The 20,190-nt window shown below is 34.7% G+C and overlaps 2 protein-coding genes across 3 annotated transcripts in view; both read left to right on the forward strand.

Moving 5' to 3' along the window:
• The first annotated feature begins 4,123 nt into the window (after window positions 1-4,123).
• LOC138324098 (eukaryotic translation initiation factor 4E-binding protein 2-like) lies at window positions 4,124-9,218 on the forward strand. Its single transcript, XM_069269160.1, has 3 exons — window positions 4,124-4,393; window positions 5,614-5,799; window positions 7,369-9,218. Exons 1-3 carry the CDS (start codon window positions 4,252-4,254, stop codon window positions 7,404-7,406), a joined length of 366 nt encoding a protein of 121 aa, XP_069125261.1. The 5' UTR covers window positions 4,124-4,251; the 3' UTR covers window positions 7,407-9,218.
• Window positions 9,219-14,084: 4,866 nt separating this feature from the next.
• LOC138324099 (ankyrin repeat and KH domain-containing protein 1-like) overlaps window positions 14,085-20,190 on the forward strand; it is a 35,011-nt gene continuing 28,905 nt past the window's right edge. For both annotated transcript variants that reach the window (XM_069269161.1, XM_069269162.1), the window contains exon 1: window positions 14,085-14,419. In XM_069269161.1, coding sequence (XP_069125262.1) covers window positions 14,231-14,419 — 189 coding nt within the window. In that variant the 5' untranslated portion in view covers window positions 14,085-14,230. The remainder of the gene's footprint in view (window positions 14,420-20,190) is intronic.

Here is a 20,190-nt window from a genome sequence, read left to right on the forward strand (position 1 = left end):
TTTACCAGGACTTCAAAATATATGTAAGAAAAAGTCTCAAGTGTCCAAAATATTTCACAACCTATAGTTAAGCAACTGGCAAATATTTTTGGACAAGGTTTGGAACGGTGGGCGAGATAATTTTTTTTTAAATTGGTGAAGATGAATACGCGGACAGTTATGATATATAAATAGTTTAAACATATTTCATTGACATAAAATGACAAAAGGATAAGTCATTAAGTTTTTCCAACTTATATGTGACCTCTCCTGAAATATAGAAAATATAAACATACATAAATGAATAGTCACGTGATTACATGACACAAAATAGTATGAATTCACATAAAACACCATGAACATTAAACTAGTAAGAGAAAGGGAGAAAGATAAAGATTATTCCCATTCATTGGGTTAGAAAAATGATTTGTACTCTTAGTATTCGTGTGATACCATTATAATATATAAAACAAGCGATGAAAAATGGGGGGGATCTAGACAACTTGTAATGATATAGGAAATAAGTAAGAGAGCGAAAGAGAGAGAGGAGGGGGAGAGAGAAAGTGTGACACACAGGGAGAGAGAGAGAGAGAGAGAGAGAGAGAGAGAGAGAGAGAGAGAGAGAGAGAGAGAGAGAGAGAGAGAGAGAGAGAGAGAGAGAGAGAGAGAGAGAGAGTCGATCAATCGAATCTACCCGTTCTTACCAGGAATTGCTGTACAGCCTTTGCAATTTTCATGTTATTGATGATTGAAATGTTAAGATCACCTTTGCATAGAATATCAACGTTAATGGCGCCTTCGTACCATGATAACTCAGTGTTGAGAAGTGCTCGATGATTGGCATACAGAGGGCAAACAATAAAGAAGTGATAGCTATCCTCACAGGGATGTCCACACTGACAATATGCAGAATCGGTAAGATTTGCTCTAAAAAGGTCATAATTTAGGGAACTTGCTCGGTTTCTTAGACGGCAATGGAGGATATTACGTTTTCTTGGTCCATATGTTGCAAAAGAAAAATTAAAGTTTGTATTTGTTTTCAGGGATTTCATTATATTGAGTTTAAAAGTATTTATGGAAGGAAAATTTCTAATGTTATGGTCTAAAACATTCCAAAGATGTATAGTAGAAGGAAAAAATGAACTTAGAGATACTTGTAAACGATAGTAGTGTTCTCTTAACTGATAGGCATTTCGTAAGTTATAAGGTGTTAAATCACCAATATCATCAGGCAATATATCTATGAGGAAACTTGGTGCCATACCATGGACTATTGAATATAACATCGAAAGTTTACGAGCTTCTCGTCTCTTAGAAAGTGGCAGCCAACCGGTTTCACGGTATAAAAACTCAGTTTTGGTACAAATTGGAAGCCCTGTAACAATCCTTGCCGCTTCTAACTGAATATTTTCTAGTTTTAAAGAATTATTTACTCCGCAGTTGTCCCATACTTCACACGCATACTCAAGCAAAGGTCGTATATAAGTGAGATACAGTTTTTCCAAGTTATTTCTTTTTAGAATAAGTTTAAAGTGAACAGTCGGGCAAGGATGGCTAAAGTCGGTAAAAATGGCGTGAATGTATCCAGTATAATTTCTTATGAAATGGAAAAATAAAATCTCTCGTCAAAATCTGTCTGCGTACGAAGAAATTAATTTAAAGTATGGAAATTCTAAAACGTCCTCCCGGCTCACTATGTCCGTGGTTACATTTCCACGCAGCCTCGCTTTCAATGCTTTCAAATTTTCTTTACTTTAATGGTCAGAACTGGGAAACTAAGCAGAACTTGGCCGTCTCGTATTAATATGTGAGAACTTTTGGAAGGCCAATGAACGCATTTAGACTGGTTTTCTTTGCCCGACTATTCACTTTAAGTTTGCGTAGAGTTGCTATGTATTTAGTTACTTTACTTGTGATATATTCTTTATTTATATTCCACTTACAGTCGTTAGTTATAATAACACCGAGGTGTTTGTGATTATTAGTAAAATGAATGGGAGTGTTACCGAAAGTAAGGGACGGGTTATACGGTAACTGACGATTAGATATGATTAGAGCCTCTGTTTTAATGGGATTGAATTTCATCAACCAATGGAACCAAATTTCTAGTTTCCTTAAGTCCGATTTTGTTTCATTCTCGATTAGAAGTAAGTTCGAGGATGAGTAAGAGAGTGAGGTATGAGCCTAGTTAGAGAAGCAAGATTACAAGAGATATCATTAATGTATATCAGGAAAAACAAGGGTCCGAGTACATAACCTTGAGGAACACCAGCATGTATTGTTTTAAAAGAAGATAATGATTGTTTTACAAAAACCGCTTGTTTTCTGTTACTCATGTAGTCACTTATCCATCGAAGAAGTTGACCTGATATACCGTAATTGTTCAGCTTATGTATGAGACCCTTATGCCATACCCTGTCGATGGCCTTCGAAAAATCACAAAATATTAAAATGGAATGTTCGTACATTTCTAAGGAGGTAATTATTGAGTGGTAGATTTCAATAAGCTGATGTGAGGTAGAATGCATGGGTAAAAATCCTGCCTGGTATTTAGAGATTAAGTCATTATCAATCATGAAATTATAGATGTATTTATATACTACACGCTCAAATAATTTACCTATACAGCTTAGAAGAGATATTGGTCTGTAATTAGACACAATGCTGGGGTCATTAGATTTAAAAATAGGCATAACATGAGCAATTTTCCATGCGTCAGGATATACACCAGATGAAAGGGAATTATTAAATATAATAGACAGAGGCACACAAACTTCATTTGAGGCCAACTTCAACATTTTATAAATGACTTATACCGTCAGGGCCTGACGCTTTTTTAACATTTAATATATCTATGATTTCACTGGGAGCAATATTTATTTCAAATGACGTTACAAAAATCAAGTCATATTTGTTTGTCCAAGACTGTTTCATGGTCCTCAAGTTCCGCCTAGGCTTCAAACTAGGGGGAGATAATCTAGTAAAGTATTCTGCTGAGAAAGTCTTATCAACAACTTAGGGTCTGGTGGTCATGCAGTCTATCTATAGTTCAATCAGGTTATATTCAGGTCTCACAGGGATATATGAAACAATAAATATGTAAAATATATCTATCAACTTATTCATACAGTTATGCTTCGTGTGTTTTGTCGGTTAAATATGGATTTTTTTAAAACAGAGATAAACTTCTGTTCCGGATGAAAACTCGAGAGTGTTATATTTAGGTTTTACAGAGCGTATCTGTTGACACACATTTCAGTTTGAATCAGGGCCTTTGACCCTAAATACAGACAGTTTGTTTACTTAGCTATTGAATGGTATCCTGTATTTGGGTCAAACATATACAGAGCGAAATAACACCCCCTAATATATGGACAGCTCAATTTGGTTTATTTTTAACTTGTCGTATGGTGCCAACGGAGAGAGTATCCTGTCTTATCTATTTGTCCCCGATGCGATGCCATATATTTTGTGTATATATATTTTTATATATATATAATGTTTTATCAACTACTTTTCTGACGTTAGTTTTTAACATTTTTACTGCGTATAATTGGGTATTCGGAGCATCGTTTAGGCTATTTTGTATTTTTGCTATTTGTATTATAGATATATATATATATTGTATTAACTAGAATCATTATTTTGCATTGAAATAGTTAAAATGTACATCAAGGACGTATCTCACTTATAAATCCTTGTGTACATGTACTGTATGGATTAATAATTATTCTTACTTCGTCTTAAAAATTTTGACCAACTAATTGTCGCTCAACAATGATGATTCGGTACCTTTTAATCAGTCTGTTTTTTTGGGTGGTGGTAGAGGGGTACTATATGAAAGATTTTTAATGTCAAAACGATATTATTTAACGCGTTAAATGAAGTTTTTACTTAAATGCTAACATGTTAGGCTCACATTCATATACGACATATTTTTCATGAAGAAAATAAGACCGTTTTGTAATATCAGAGATTATCTCTGTCCTGCATGTATAAGGATTAACTTGAATCAGAAACATATATTTTATATCATTAGGCCTATATTATGTATCTTTTTGCACCAAAATGCACGCACGATGTTCGGGAAAAATCGGAAATCGACGGAAACGTACGATTGGTGTAGTAGAGGTTATGACCCCGACCATGTGATCCTGTTTGTGGAGAGAGGTGAGATCAGCGAGAACACAAGGCCAGTTGACGAGAGAAACAGGAAAGAGCAGGGAAACAAACCAAGGCGCAATAAGCCACATTATTTACGTGTAAACAAGAATGTCAATGTCAGGTTCGCCACAGCAGTTATTGAAAGGACGTGAAATCCCAAACAGACGCATAGTTTTAAACGATATTTCGCAGTTACCTCATGATTATAGTACGACCCCGGGAGGGTCGATATTTTCTACAACTCCAGGCGGTAAGCATGACTTTATTTTGATGCATAACATAATTTAATACATTCACTGTTGAACATTATCGTCGCGTGTTTAAGTGTCATATGCTCAGCTTTCAAGTTGCATGTTTTATCACTTGATTTGCAAACGTAAACAAATGCAAAGACATGCATAATCCAATATGGCGGCTTTTGTGGACCATGTGACATTTGTTTTGAATTTTATTTTTCTTCTCATTGATGCTTCCGCTAATGCTGGAAAATATCCAAAATGCAACTGCGTATGAGTAAATAACTGTCATGTAAAACCAGTGCGATGCCAACTTGCTATGAACTGTCTAATACTTGCCACCATATTGTTTCGCCTCACAGATAGCATGTGGTCAGGGTTTTAGACCAAGCAAATCAAATGTTTACTAGACAGAACAACAAGCGCATCAATAATACATTCTTGCGTCATTATGAAAATATAACTGTTCTAATAATACAAGATATTGGCATCATGGACAACTGTTTTCTATTGCTATGGCCTAATATTTACTAAAAGTTTCCCCATGGTGAAACCGACCTTCACCTTCATGACGTAGAACTCATGTTTACATCATGCCGTATATTTACCTGGGTCACTGGGGCCTTGTTGAGAGGTCACATGATCAGGTAAATATTTGTTTATCAAAGTTCATCAGATTTAATCTTGATTGTGTTTGTATTAATAGTTGCTTATTATATATTATGATTAGATACAATGATATATTTATAGAAATTAATAAAAAAAAACCATCAAGGTGTATTATTCAAAATGTATAAATAGGCCTATAGTTTAATGTTTATTGTGCAGCTTTACAGTTACAATTTATTTTTCCATACGGTAAACATGAATGGTACAATTATAACAAGTTAAATGGCCATGAACTGACACTTAAAAATGATTTACTAGTAAAACCTGGCGAAATAATTTGAACAAAAATTTCACACATATTTTTTTTGTTTGTTTGTCATGGAGGCTCCAAAGAAATATATCAATCTGATTCTTTACTCTTTTATTATGAGTTTGAATTTATGTAAGATCTAGATCTGTCAGGTTCATTATATGAGCAAAGTCATGGCCACACTGTATTTCAAATGAACTGTTCACACTTTGTCTCTATAAAAAAAAAAAAAATCTAAAATTAGCTCTCAGTTACTGAATGAATTTATCTCTGATGACATAATATTAATCCTCAATTACTTATTTCTTTGAACAGGTTCAAAGATTTTCTACGAACGATCGTTCTTACTGCAGTGTCGAAACTCACCATTGACAAAAAGTCCTCCACCAAATATGGCCAAGATTCCTGGAGTAACAGCACCAGGCACTGTTGAAATGCCACTGGAAAATGGTGATGTTACAGATGGCGTCCAGAAAGTAAAACCAACAGGAGAAAAGACTGGTAAGTTCTTGTCACTAGATTGTAATGTTAAAACCATAAAGTTAGAAGTTTTAGACAATGATGTTAAAGATATTTCAGTAAATATTAAAAATTCACAATTTCAGGGAAGTTGATTAAAGTTTATTTTCACATGGATTTGAGATTTTTGTGAAGGTAAATGATTGCACCTTAGGTAGGAGTGTCACGGTTAACCGAAAAATTCAACCGTACGGTTCGGTTCGGTACGATAATTCTAAGTTTCGGTTCGGTTCATTAAAAAAATAACTGTCCTATAATACCTGTAATTTACGTGTATAAACTGTATTGCAGATTATTTCATTGAAAATACGGCGAAGTTGTTTGTAAGAATCCCGAGAAATACACCTGTTGACCGACATATATGTGTAACACGTGTGCAAGTTCAGTCATTCAGAAGATCGTTTTTTGCTGTCTGCGGACATGATTTTTCACATACATAATATCTAAATGATATATTTCACTAAATGCTTGATATTTTATAATTGATAATTTTTTATTATGTATTTTTCCGATAACATTAATCCCGCAGAATATCGGCAGCTAAATCAAGCCGCCATTTGTGTTGCCGATTGTAAACAATTGCGTTTCCGTCGGCCAATATTCCGTGAATTAAACCATTTTACGATTGAACATGCACCTGGTACGTAATAATGTTTATCTCTATTATAATTCAAATGCATAATACTTTTTAAAAACACTTTTTCTGGGATAATACCGATGTATTGATTTGCGGTAAAACTTACGATTTTCACATGTCAATCATCACATAATAATGCGTCATGAAGGATACGAGAAAAGTTTTAGTGACGAAATAATGTATCATAAAGGATACGAGGACATATATCTCTCTGTGACTGATTAATGTGTCAATAGTACTGAAAGAGTTAAAAAGATAAGAAAATGTTCAATTATGTTTTTTAAAGATGTTCCACTGCTGAGAGATCATAAATGATACTCAATATTTGAACAAAAATTGGTATTTAATCGTGTCATATGTCTAATTAAGACACAAAATGATATAGAATAATTAATGAATTTCTTTGCTGCATGCACTTTTAGAACTTCAATGTATATAGGATATAGTGCTGTGGATTATTTTTCAGGGCGCAATAAATTATATGTTTTTAATTAGAAGTGAAATCTTGATAAAGAAAAAAAAACCATTTGTTTAAATGATATACCATCTTTAAATCTAAAGCAGAACTTGCTTTTGATAGAAAATAGACTTAAAAAGTGTAATTGAGATTTGCCTGAACCGAACCGAAAAAACCGAAAACCGATCAAAAAAAGTTGAAACCGAACCGAGCTGAAAAAACATGAACCGTGACATCCCTAACCTTAGGCAAACAGAACAAATCTACATGAAATATTTTAGACAGGGGAGCAAGAGGGAGGGGGGGTGTTTATCATCTGAACTCTATTTTGAAAACTTTTCCACTTTTGAAGTTATGAATCTATTTTCCTAATTTTGATGACGGGTATGACATTTTAACCCTTTTAATACAAGAATTTTCTTTAAAATGATAACTCGCACATTTTCCTTCATTTCAGAAAACGAAGATGGGCCACAGTTTGAGATGGACATATGAGTTCACCACCCAGAATGCCTTTCAGTTCGCTTCCATTGGCCCACAGGAATTGTACCAGTGGAGGAAGTGCTCTTTCGTTAAGAACAGATTTTTTTAATTTTCTAGACAGCTTTTCCAAATTTGACGTTCATACTCTCTTTGACTAGGATGAGCGGAAAATTGGGAACTACACATTGAAACCAGGCTACAGTAATTGGAGGGTGTTTTGTTTCTGGTACAAGGCAGTTAGTCCATTCCTTAACGTTTGTATGCAGAATCACCACCATGTCAACGCTTTAAACCCCCTTCTGACTTTGCTGTTCGTAGCCTGTTTCACTGTGGACGACTGGATGAAGACGATGGAATTTTCCATGTCATTTGCAGCATTGTTACTTTTATTCTTCATTATTGATTTGACACGATTGTTATATTAACAATGTCAACTTGATAGCAGATCTGTGGAAAAAACAAAAACTTAATCTTTACACCAATGGTTTCTACCTGTGCAAGGCAACGAGGTGGAGGATATATGCGTATGCAAGATGGCGATGCAGTAATATTAAACCCATTCCCTGAGTACATAAGAAATCCTTTTTTATACAGTATGATTGTTTCTTTTTACATTTTTGTCAGGGAACTTGAGAGATTTGAAGTGAGTGCTATTTTCGACACCATTGAAGCCTTGGAAGCAATGAGAAGCTACAGAAGTGATAATTAGCAAATCAATTTATCAGGACGTTTTAATTAGACATTTCCATGCAGGTCACTGCAACATCTTTACTTTACCCATTTTGTACTAATAGTGATTGATTAGCAATAGATCTTTTAATATTTTAAGTCCAAGAGGGTATGTACCATGTAAAAGGATTTTTGTCTGAATTTTAATGGCTAAATATTGGTGCATTTAGTTACTTTGATATACTGTATAGCAGGGAAAATTTGCAGGGGATATTTTTGCAGTTTTTCTGTAATCCACAAATCCAAATCACCAGTGAAATATTTTGAATTTCTTTACTGTATTGGGGGTGCTAATTTCGCATGTAGATAAAACAAATGTTGCAAAATTAAAACCCTGCAGAGATTTTCCATTGACAAAACTGTTCAATATATGTCCCCTGCAAATTAAAAGCGCTATACAGTTTTATCAAGTATTATTACTCTTTGGAAATGGAAATTTTCAAGTTCTGCCTTTCACAGTTTTTTTTAACATTTTTTGTTACAAATAGTACTGGTAGGATCACATATGTTTCCTGTTTGGTTACCTGAATGATTTCCAAACAATAAAGAATTTATTCCTTTATTTTGATGCTTTTAATACAAAAAGTGAGTCAGGTGGCGAAGGATTTGTGTTGGCCTATTGAAATGAAAAAGGGCATTAGTGATATTTGATACAGAATAGTTATAGTTTTCTATCATGATATCTGTTAATTTTTTACCAGCAAATCTGTTATATGATTTTAGCTATGTACACTTTTTGTTAGAAATGTCCCTCTCTAAGTTGATGTAATAAACAATTAGCACATTTGTTACTTTAGTCCTTTAGCTAGGTCCCGCAATGTTTTTATTTGTTTGTTATAGTTTTGATACTTAAAACGGCAACACTTGTAACGTTGCTCAGTACCCTCTGCATCATGTTACGATTTAGTACATTCTGCTGGACTTCACTTTTTAAAGTACTATTTATGAGATCAGGAGGCGTGGAGAGCTGTGATTGGTTGTCTGTGTGCAATGATATGCTAGAAGTTGTTCCATCGAAATCTAGCATTTTTTTATTGTGACAGATGACTTCACAATATAGAACATAAAAAAGTTATTAAAATTATGGAATTTATACTGTTGTGTTTCAGTTTTATGTCCACATGGTCAACTTCAAAGATGACCCACATACCGGTACATTGTATTCACTATTCAACCCAATATGTGTACAATGAGCTTAAAGGGCCACTACCTTTCTGAAACCGCTTTTAATTTGTAAAATGGAAGTGATTATTTTATAGTCACAAAAGTTATTAACTTACAGTTAATACTACACTTATCAATACCTTCTTAACAATTTAATTTAAATAAATTAAATGCTAATTTTCATAACCCGGGTCGTTTTTATGTTTCTCGCAGTCGTCCTAATTACCGCTCGTCGGCTGATTATCACTGCGCCAGACGGCAAAACAGTGACACGAATCTTTACGGTTTACATACATTACGCAGCGAATACCGCATTTGTTATATCATCCTCTTAGGCTATTAATATACTTTTTCGTATATTATTATTGTTTTAAAGAAACTTTTAATTTTTGTTTCCCAAGGGTAGTGGGCCTTTAAAAGCTGAAAAAGATTTGGACGCTTGTTAGAACGTAATTTTGACTAGTTTCTCAGGAAATCATCGCATAATGTAAGCCATTTATTAAGTTGCAAACGAAATCAAATAAAGAAACCTAGTTTTCATACATTCAATGCGCACTTAATTGGAGGTAAAGTAAAAGTGAGGCTTTGAAAAGGGGAGGGGAGCTTGTCAGGATGGAAGCACTTATTAATGGGTTGAATATAGTATGCAAAATATATTTTGTAACTAATCAGAAATTAGTCAATCATTAGATTGCTTACAGTTCTAATATATGAGCTAGGACATTTCCAGAACACGAAGAACTCAATTCTTTAAGCTTTCCTCATGCAGTCCATTATTGAGCGTCCATGCTTCATTTTGATTACAGACTGAATATTAATTATTTAAGGACTCGTTAAATTGTTCTTTAAGGCCTTGATACTACTTGCTGCAATGTACTTCTGTGACTCTCGACTATATTACATACAACAATGACTGACATTCAAAAATCCAAGATGACGAACTACTACTAGATCAATATTTCAGGCAGGTTATCTGCAAATAAGCCCCCCTCACCAACACACACACCACCACCACTTATATCCTTTTTCTTCTCTGGCTGGGAGCGAAAAGAGGGGGTCTGAAATAGGATTGTACTTGTTTTAGGTATAAACTTGCATTGGCATTTTTGGACTTAAAAAGTCCACTAGGCATCTAATAGAGTGAAACAAAGGGCAGTAACTCTGAACCATATAGTGAAATAATGCATATTGTATTTTTGGACCAATCTAAAAACAAATATGGCCGATAGGCAGCCATCTTGGAATTTGACCATTGAAGTTTAGTATCGCTATTTCTCAGACAGTACTGAAAGTCTTTGTGTAACTTCAAATAACTATTTAGAAAATACTGTACTAGGGGTATTCTTTCTTTTGGTTCAAATTTATAGACCCACTCGGTGGACAAGGAAAATTTATCTTCATCCTCATTAGTGTCTTATAACAGTTTTGCTAAGACATAATTCAGTGATAGTAACCCCTTTAATAGCGAGGCTGAAAATTAGTGATTGGATTCCTAACCGGATGGGAGACTTTCTTAGCACTAGGTGCCAAAAACTCATAGTAAATGGGGAGTCGTCAGACATATCTTAGATTTAGCGGCATGCCTCAAGGAAGCGTTCTCGGACCCATTTTTCCCCGTTGTTTATATAAGATACTGAATCGATAATTTGCGGATATCACACAAAAACAAAATAATAAAAAAGGCGGGAGAGAGAGAAAATATATAAAGAAGCATTGAGAATAAAAACATTTTACAATATGATTTTAACAAACTTGAAAAATGGTCAGAAAAGTGGGTAAATGTACCTAAATTTCACCCAACCAAATACACTTAGTCATTTTTGTTAAATCCAAAGAGAACGAAAAAGTATATATGTCTGGTATACAATGTCTGCGATACCGTAGCTTTGATTTTTTATATGATTCCTAGATAGCGTAACTTTGAACGACGAACGGACGATTTCTGAGATGTGGTCGTCGTGAACGCTGGGATCTGAGAATTAGTTACATTTTATTTAAGCATTTAACTATCTACCTATGGCAACTATGGTCTATATAGATGCCAGAGCTTTGCAGACAATCTTCATAATGCGCGCTAGCGCATCACGGTGAAACATTAGGATCTACCACATAACCAATACTGTCACAAGATTACACTAAACACTAAAAGGTTTCGTATTGATATGGCCCATCGAAGTGATGCATCATGGCGTAGAGATAACCAATAATTGGTGCCATTGTAACAAATATATACATTGATGCGGTCAAAAAAAGTTCGAGTCGAGAAAATGAAAAAATGAAATTTATATTATATGTACATAACAGTTATCCAAGGGCTATGAAGTACAAGGTATTGTACCGACACTTTTAAGGGCAAAAGATTTATTTACCTTAAGGTTAAACAATTTTTTTGACCTAAAGGGCAAACGATTTATTTACCTTAAAGGCAAAAGATTTATTTACATTGAGGTTAAAAAAGTTTTTTGACCTTACGGACAAAAGATACGGTCGTCAAATGAAAATAGAAAGCGCAAATGCGACATAAATATTATAACAAAATACCCAGCATGCGACACCGGAAAATGTAAATATTTGAATGTGTTTACATGTAGAAACCAGCAAGTTTCATGATTATATTTAAATAGCTATATACCTGGTATGATTTAGAAAATGACGTAGATTTGATAATAAAATCTCACATAAATTCAATGTCAGAAACCATCAAAGTGGACTCTTGTGCATGACAATTATTTTATGCAAATCATTGGTTTGAAGTATAGTATAAAATTATAAGTTAGCCAGATATACTCTGGCTTAGACCTTGTTGCCAAAGTTTCTCTGGCTGATCAGAAGTGTGAAGTCTTGTGAGGTTTTCATTTGAACTCATTCACCCCTAAAATTTCACAATGGACTGACCTAGTCTTTGATTTAGAATAGTCTAAGTGTATCTTCAGGGGTGAATGATTTAAGAACTAATGAATCCATGTCCTATGATCATTTGATTTTTCTGAAATACAATAAAACACCTTTTATGTTTCATCTTTAATTTAATCTTGTTTGTAAGAAGCATTTTTATTGGCTTAACAAATATGTTCTCAGTTCATCACGAAAAAATGACGTCGCCTTAATTACGTCGTCTTTGATTGGTTGATGTAGCAGCGTAATATTTTCAAAGAATGACAACAATGTCTATAATTATTTGTTTAACTCTACTTGATGACATACGTAAAAACGTAAGATTTTTTTTTCGATATTTTTTTCTTTTCTTCTGCAACGTCGATGTCTCTATTAGTCGCGATAACGTCGGGTTTTCGCGCCATTTTCGGGTTTCTTCATAGGGGTATTATGGAGAAGAGCGATCGGCCAGCCGAAAGAGTCGGATATACATTTTTTATCTCCATATGATAGAAAAATATATTCTTAATTGTATATTAAAATCCAGGTAAGGGGTATACATGTATGCAGTAGACTGTATAAAATATCCGGAATAAAGTTACATATTTAATTGTTATCACAACTCCAACATAATTGCGTACCCCCTTTATGCTACCACATTAAAACAAAAAGTAGGAGGAGTGATCACAGGTTCACTTGAACCCGTATCATGCAAATTTTAATATCTTTGAAATATCAATGTGACCTTTAAATAAATGTTTCATATATATATTAAAGCAAACTTAAAAAAAATGTAACGTTAATCCCTAAATGTTTGTTTGTTTGTTTGATTCATTAACGTCCCATTAACAGCTATGGTCATGTAAGGACGGCCTCCCGCGTATGTGGTGTGTTGCGTGTATATTGTGCAAGGTGCGTGTTTTGGGAGACTAAATGTTTTGATGTAAAAAGAATCATTGCAAAAATTAATTAATGTTTTATTGCGTTTCGCATTTATTTGATTGTCTGTGCGTAATTGATAAATATCATATATTTCCTCCAGTTTAGCTCTATTTCTGACTTGTATTAGGTCTGCGGATTTACCCGAAGGCGCGGTATAAGGGAAATAACTTCCATAAAACAACATGCGACACGTATATTAATCTAAAAATAGCATGGTTTATATAAGTTTAGAAAATAGGTGCAGTGAATGTCTCGCCAAAATCGAATTCTAAACAGAAATATAACGATTTGCAGGAGTTCAAAACAACGTCATATTCATTCATTATGATAATGCATGCATTATCTTCCATACAAAAATGTTGTCTAGTTAATTTGAAATGACAGTTTAAGTGGACAGGCATTTTCATAAATTATATAATTACCTTCCCAACTGCATTTTCAGTGAGTTGGCCTATATACCGAAAAAATTATTATTGCTTTTGAGCGGGGAATCACGACAAGCTTTGTTTAACGGGATTGTTTGTTTTATGCGTAAAAACATGTGTACATGTAAAAACATGTGTACATGTACAAATTAATTTGTCAAATTAAATAGTATTAACCATTTCATTTTAATATTGAAATATTATAACTTTTTTTTCATTCTAATGTGTTATGTATCAAGGCATGCCATCATATTGCAGAATTTTTTTTTTCATTCTAATGTTAACTCATTTATGACGAATGAGTAACAATTAAGATGAGTCAGTTTTCGTAAAATATTGAAAGGTTGTATTTTATTTTTAATTTGTCTATCATAAAAGATGAAATAAATATTGTAAAATTAGTAGATTTCTGTTTAACGCGTTTGCGTGGTTAAATTTTGCATTCGCAAATGTTATTCCAGTTTTCCGTAAATTTATAATAATGCTAATCATATTCACGAACGGAGCAGAATCCGATTTTTTTAACAACCCAAGAAGTTGTCTGCTCCTGCGCACATATGGTCATCCGGGGCTTTGCAATGGAACATTTGTAATGGCGGTCAAGGTGGCAACTTAGCATGAGGTGATGAAAAAAGAATAAATGCCATCTGACAAGTGAAACTGAAGAATCCAAAATAAACGATAAAGGTAAAGTTGTTTGCAATGATGCAGAATGTCACGCAAGATGAGGACCATGACTCAAACAAAGAAATAAGAACTGTAGAAATTGAACAAGGTAGTCCGACAGGGCCGTCGTATCCATCACCATTGGACAAAACTCAACCGTTGCCGACATCACAATCGACATTTGGACAAGATATATCTACAAGTGATGACGATGAAATGTCTGATGTAAGTATACATAAACGAGCTGTTTTGATTGTATGCAGCAATATGTACTGTCTGGAGTCTTCGCATTCGTAGCCATCTTACATCTTTTGAGCATGTGACCATTGATTTTCTCTCAGTTCTGCCATTTGCATATTCAGGAATATCTCATTTTTGCAATATGTCATGAAATAACTGTATTTTACATAACACTTGCGTGTCATTTCGATTATCGTATGTCTATTTGAATAAAATTCGAGTCTGTATTTGCCATAAATGCGCACATATTTTCTGTTGAAATAAAAAACCGGTATACTTCATAGTCTCTTATTATCCATCAAACTGCATTTTCATGTGTCTGGAGAATGAAGACAGCATGTTTCAGTCTATCATACGAACATTTGTCCCCTATATACATTTGTCAATTGAGATTTACCTACTGTACATGTGTTTTCTTGCATGTTTTGTTTGTGGTTGCTGTCTCATCAATAATCATGTTGATGATAGCTAGTCTTGATGAGTGAACTTATGACTGGTTTGCATAATTTAAAAGGATTCAACAAGTCATTTGATTCCCAAGTTCTATTAGCTAGTAACTCTTTTCACCAAGAACCTTTTTCATCATCTGAAATTTATATGTCAACAGTGGCTAATTTTTTGTTAAAAAATTATCTTTTGATGAGAATTCTTAGGCTGATTTCCACGAAAAATGCCTGAAAATTTGTAAATTTTATACATATAGTCAAAATACATAGGTGATGACAATATGTATTGTCATTAGCAGGTTGGGAAAAACCACTGACTTGCGTATTATAAGCAAACTTTAGTTTTATACCCCAATTGGAGTATGGATTCGTGACTAAAAATAGATAAAATTGCTATAAAAATAACTTTTTCTCAACTATTTTCACAAATCGCAATTATTTAACTATGAAACAGAACAAAAGTTCAAAAATTAGAGTCATCATCATGCCGGAAAGTATTGAAAATAGATGCAATACTTTCAGAAAAGTTGCATCAAGTTGAAATGATTCTACTGCATGAATTTCAGTAAATTGTACTTTATCTTGGCATATATATTAATGTGATTTTTTGAAAAGTATAAAGTAAAATTTGAGATTTCAGCAATTTAGGCTATTTTTAGTAACAAATCCATGCTCCAATTGGGCTATTATACTCTAGTTTTCGTATAATACGCAAGTTGGTGGTTTTCCCCGACCTGTTAAGCTAGTAGAAGTTTTCCATTTATTTTTTACTGTCCTTTGTTGAAAATGCTGATTGCATGATTCAATATTTAACTGAAGTCATTGCATGATTCAATATTTAACTGAAATGAATTAATGTAATATATTCTTCACACGATGAAATATTTTCCATTGTTTGCTTGCATATATTGGAAAAAATTAGTTTGGTTTTAGATTAAAATGATAGGAAACTGAGAAACCAAGACAGATTTGGAATGTTTTAAAGGGGTGGGGGAGAGAAACATTATTTTTTATACTGCAACAAATTTGCTTTACTACTTCAACTTAAAGAATAAAGATCAGTCTTTGCATATTATAGAGTTGCCTCCTTTCCAGATAGGTATCAATTGTAATATCATTATAATTATCTTGTGAGCAAAATTCATATCTTTTTCTCTAAAACATATGACGTTCTGCTCGCAAACACATGACGTCACAATCAAATTTAATACCTACCCACAAGGGTAGATAACTGTCTGTAATGTGCAAATACAGAATAGTTTTGATTCATTGCCAAATTTGCCTATTTTTAAATTAGAATTGGTTTCTTGAACCATCCTTCCCACTTTTAAAACAGTTAAATATATAAAAACAACTACTACTACTTACCTGCGAAAATAAGAAGTTAATAAATATGATTTCAAATGCCAAAATCTATATGATGATAGTAAAATTAAAATGCTTCTTATCAACGAGGAAAAAGAGTGTAAAATAAAGAAAACCAAACATGTTCTTTTGTATTTAATGTTTTTGCCGTGTCAAGTTGGCTCTTCAGAAGGTTTATTCAAAATGAATGATGACATTGTTTATGACGTCACATATTCGAATAAACATTCTGAAGAGGGATCTGAACGCGACGAAACGTTAAAAGAAGTTTTCTTTATTTTATATTAGTGTTTTTCCGATTAATCAATTGAGTTGATGTCTAGTCATTTATACCTGGAAATTGATTAATCGATCTTCGTTTATCATGAACGATCTCAATTTGACAAACTAACATTTACAATATATATTGATAAGAATTTTGTGGGTTACAGCGGGAAAATGTAGCACTTAGACAATAGTATACATCTTCATTTTCTGATGTAACTAACTGTGTGTAAGACAATTCCTGCTCCAACATCAGAACATAGGGATTTTCCTGGAAACAAAAATGAAAGTAGGTTGGTAATTTGGTAGAAAAGTAAATAAAATGAAATCTATGAAGTAAACTTCAGCTCATGATCAATCATTAGTCGATCATCAGTCACTTACTTGGAAGTGATCATGATGATCAATAAATAAAATGAACTAAGTTTAAATAATGAATAGAAAGAAAAATATTTTTTGAAAAGAAATGATAATAATAAAATCATAATTATTATCTGGAAATCCATTATAATCTTATAATTCAATTTTGCTTGCTACGAGAATTTTCATTGGCTTACAGAAATTTACTTTATCAGTCCATAAAGAAAAAAATGGCGTCGCCGTTTGTAATGCCGCTTCTGATTGGCTGAGATGACGGCGTTGTGATTTCATAGATAAAAGAGTCCCAAAAATAAATTTTGAATACCAGTATTGAAGAGATCATCTTCAGTAAATTGAATTGTAAGGATTAGTTTGAATAGATTTTTTTATGTTATGGAGATATAACACAAAAATCTGAGTGTACTCTCATCAGCAGTTTATTTAGAGTACACTCAGATTTTTAGGTCATCTGACCCGAAGGGTCAGGATGACCTATAGTCATCATGTTTCGTCCGTCGTCGTGCGCCGTCCGCCGTGCGCCGTGCGCCGTCCGCCGTGCGCCGTGCGCCGTGCGCCGTCCGCCGTGCGTTAACTTTTCACATTTTGAACTTCTTCTCAAGTTTGACCAGTGGGATTGAGCTGAAACTTACCTGAAATGATCCTGAGATGGTCCCGACAAAGTGTTGTTATTTTTCGGGTCGATCCGAAATCCAAGATGGCCGCCACAGCCGCCATCTTGAAAACACATTTTGAACTTCTTCTCAAGTTCTACCGGTGCGATTTGGCTGAAACTTGCATGAAATGATCCTGACATGGTCCCGACAAAGTGTTGTTATTTTTCGGGTCGATCCGAAATCCAAGATGGCCGCCACAGGCGCCATCTTGAAAACACATTTTAAACTTCTTCTCAAGTTCTACCGGTGCGATTTGGCTGAAACTTGCATGAAATGATCCTGACATGGTCCCGACAAAGTGTTGTTATTTTTCGGGTCGATCCGAAATCCAAGATGGCCGCCACAGGCGCCATTTTGAAAACACATTTTGAACTTCTTCTCAAGTTCTACCGGTGCGATTTGGCTGAAACTTGCATGAAATGATCCTGACATGGTCCCGACAAAGTGTTGTTATTTTTCGGGTCGATCCGAAATCCAAGATGGCCGCCACAGCCGCCATCTTGAAAACACATTTTGAACTTCTTCTCAAGTTCTACCGGTGCGATTTGGCTGAAACTTGCATGAAATGATCCTGACATGGTCCCGACAAAGTGTTGTTATTTTTCGGGTCGATCAGAAATCCAAGATGGCCGCCACAGGCGCCATCTTGAAAACACATTTTGAACTTCTTCTCAAGTTCTACCGGTGCGATTTGGCTGAAACTTGCATGAAATGATCCTGACATGGTCCCGACAAAGTGTTGTTATTTTTCGGGTCGATCCGAAATCCAAGATGGCCGCCACAGCCGCCATCTTGAAAACACATTTTAAACTTCTTCTCAAGTTCTACCGGTGCGATTTGGCTGAAACTTGCATGAAATGATCCTGACATGGTCCCGACAAAGTGTTGTTATTTTTCGGGTCGATCCGAAATCCAAGATGGCCGCCACAGGCGCCATCTTGAAAACACATTTTGAACTTCTTCTCAAGTTCTACCGGTGCGATTTGGCTGAAACTTGCATGAAATGATCCTGACATGGTCCCGACAAAGTGTTGTTATTTTTCGGGTCGATCCGAAATCCAAGATGGCCGCCACAGCCGCCATCTTGAAAACACATTTTAAACTTCTTCTCAAGTTCTGCCGGTGCGATTTGGCTGAAACTTGCATGAAATGATCCTGACATGGTCCCGACAAAGTGTTGTTATTTTTCGGGTCGATCCGAAATCCAAGATGGCCGCCACAGCCGCCATCTTGAAAACACATTTTGAACTTCTTCTCAAGTTCTACCGGTGCGATTTGGCTGAAACTTGCATGAAATGATCCTGACATGGTCCCGACAAAGTGTTGTTATTTTTCGGGTCGATCCGAAATCCAAGATGGCCGCCACAGCCGCCATCTTGAAAACACATTTTGAAATTATTCTCAAGTTCAACTCGTGCGATTTGGCTGAAACTTGCATGAAATGATCCTGACATGGTCCCGACAAAGTGTTGTTATTTTTCGGGTCAATCCGAAATCCAAGATGACCGGCACATCTGCCATATTGAAAACACATTTTGAACTTCTTCTCAAGTTTTACTGGTTCGATTTGGCTGAAACTTGCATGAAATGATCCTGACATGGTCCCGACAAAGTGTTGTTATTTTTCGGGTCGAACCGAAATCCAAGATGGCCGCCACAGCCGCCATCTTGAAAACACATTTTGAACTTCTTCTCAAGTTCTGCCTATGTGATTTGGCTGAAACTTGCCTGAGATGATCCTGACATGGATCGACAAAGTATTGTTACATCTCTGGTTGATCCCAAATTGAAGAAGGCTACTATGACACTATATCTAATTAATTTCCTACATGTTAAGGCCCTTGGGCCTCTTGTTTGAAATAAAATTTGTTGAAGGAAATGGAAAATGATCCTGACATGGTCCTGACAAAGTGACACCATATGAAATTAATTTTACTATTGCCAAGGTAGTCAGATGACCGTTAAGGCCCTTTGGGCCTCTTGTTGTGTTATATCTCCATAACATTAAAAATTTATTCAGTTAATCCTTAAATAAGCCAGCACTAATTACTTCTTCTGGAAACCGGGACTTTGGCTTATAAATTATATTTGGCAAAAACTAAAATCAGAAGACGTTATGAAAAACAGATTTGATTCCTATATGAAAGTCATTTCTGGCTAGTTTAGCATAGTCTTATACATCTAGGGGTGTAACAATACATCAGACTATCAATATAGTGTGATTGTATGCCTGTAGACCCTATGAATCTGGAAATTGAACAAGTTTATAACAATTGTCAATAATACGCAAAAGCTATCGATAGAAGACTAACAGTCATGATAAAATGTCATTTTCCCCATCATGTTATTAGATAAAAAACAAATACTGACATTGTTCTCAATCACGATCGTCCGTATACTTGAATTTCTACCGGCACTAGCAGGTAAAGGGAAGTAACTCTTTAGATGTAGGAGATAGTGGCCAATTCATTGGTTGGAATTTAATAGAATTCACAATGCAGATACTATTGCAATTGTAGTCTACAATAATTAAATTAAACTATCGCAATAGGGATTCCCCTGATAGCAATAGTGGGAATCCTAGGGATTATACACTGGGAGTATATTTGAGATATAAGTGTATATATTTTGTTCTGTGAAACGATTA

The sequence above is a fragment of the Argopecten irradians genome, chromosome 5 (assembly GCF_041381155.1).
Source record: "Argopecten irradians isolate NY chromosome 5, Ai_NY, whole genome shotgun sequence".
Classification (NCBI taxonomy): Eukaryota; Metazoa; Mollusca; class Bivalvia; order Pectinida; family Pectinidae; genus Argopecten; species Argopecten irradians.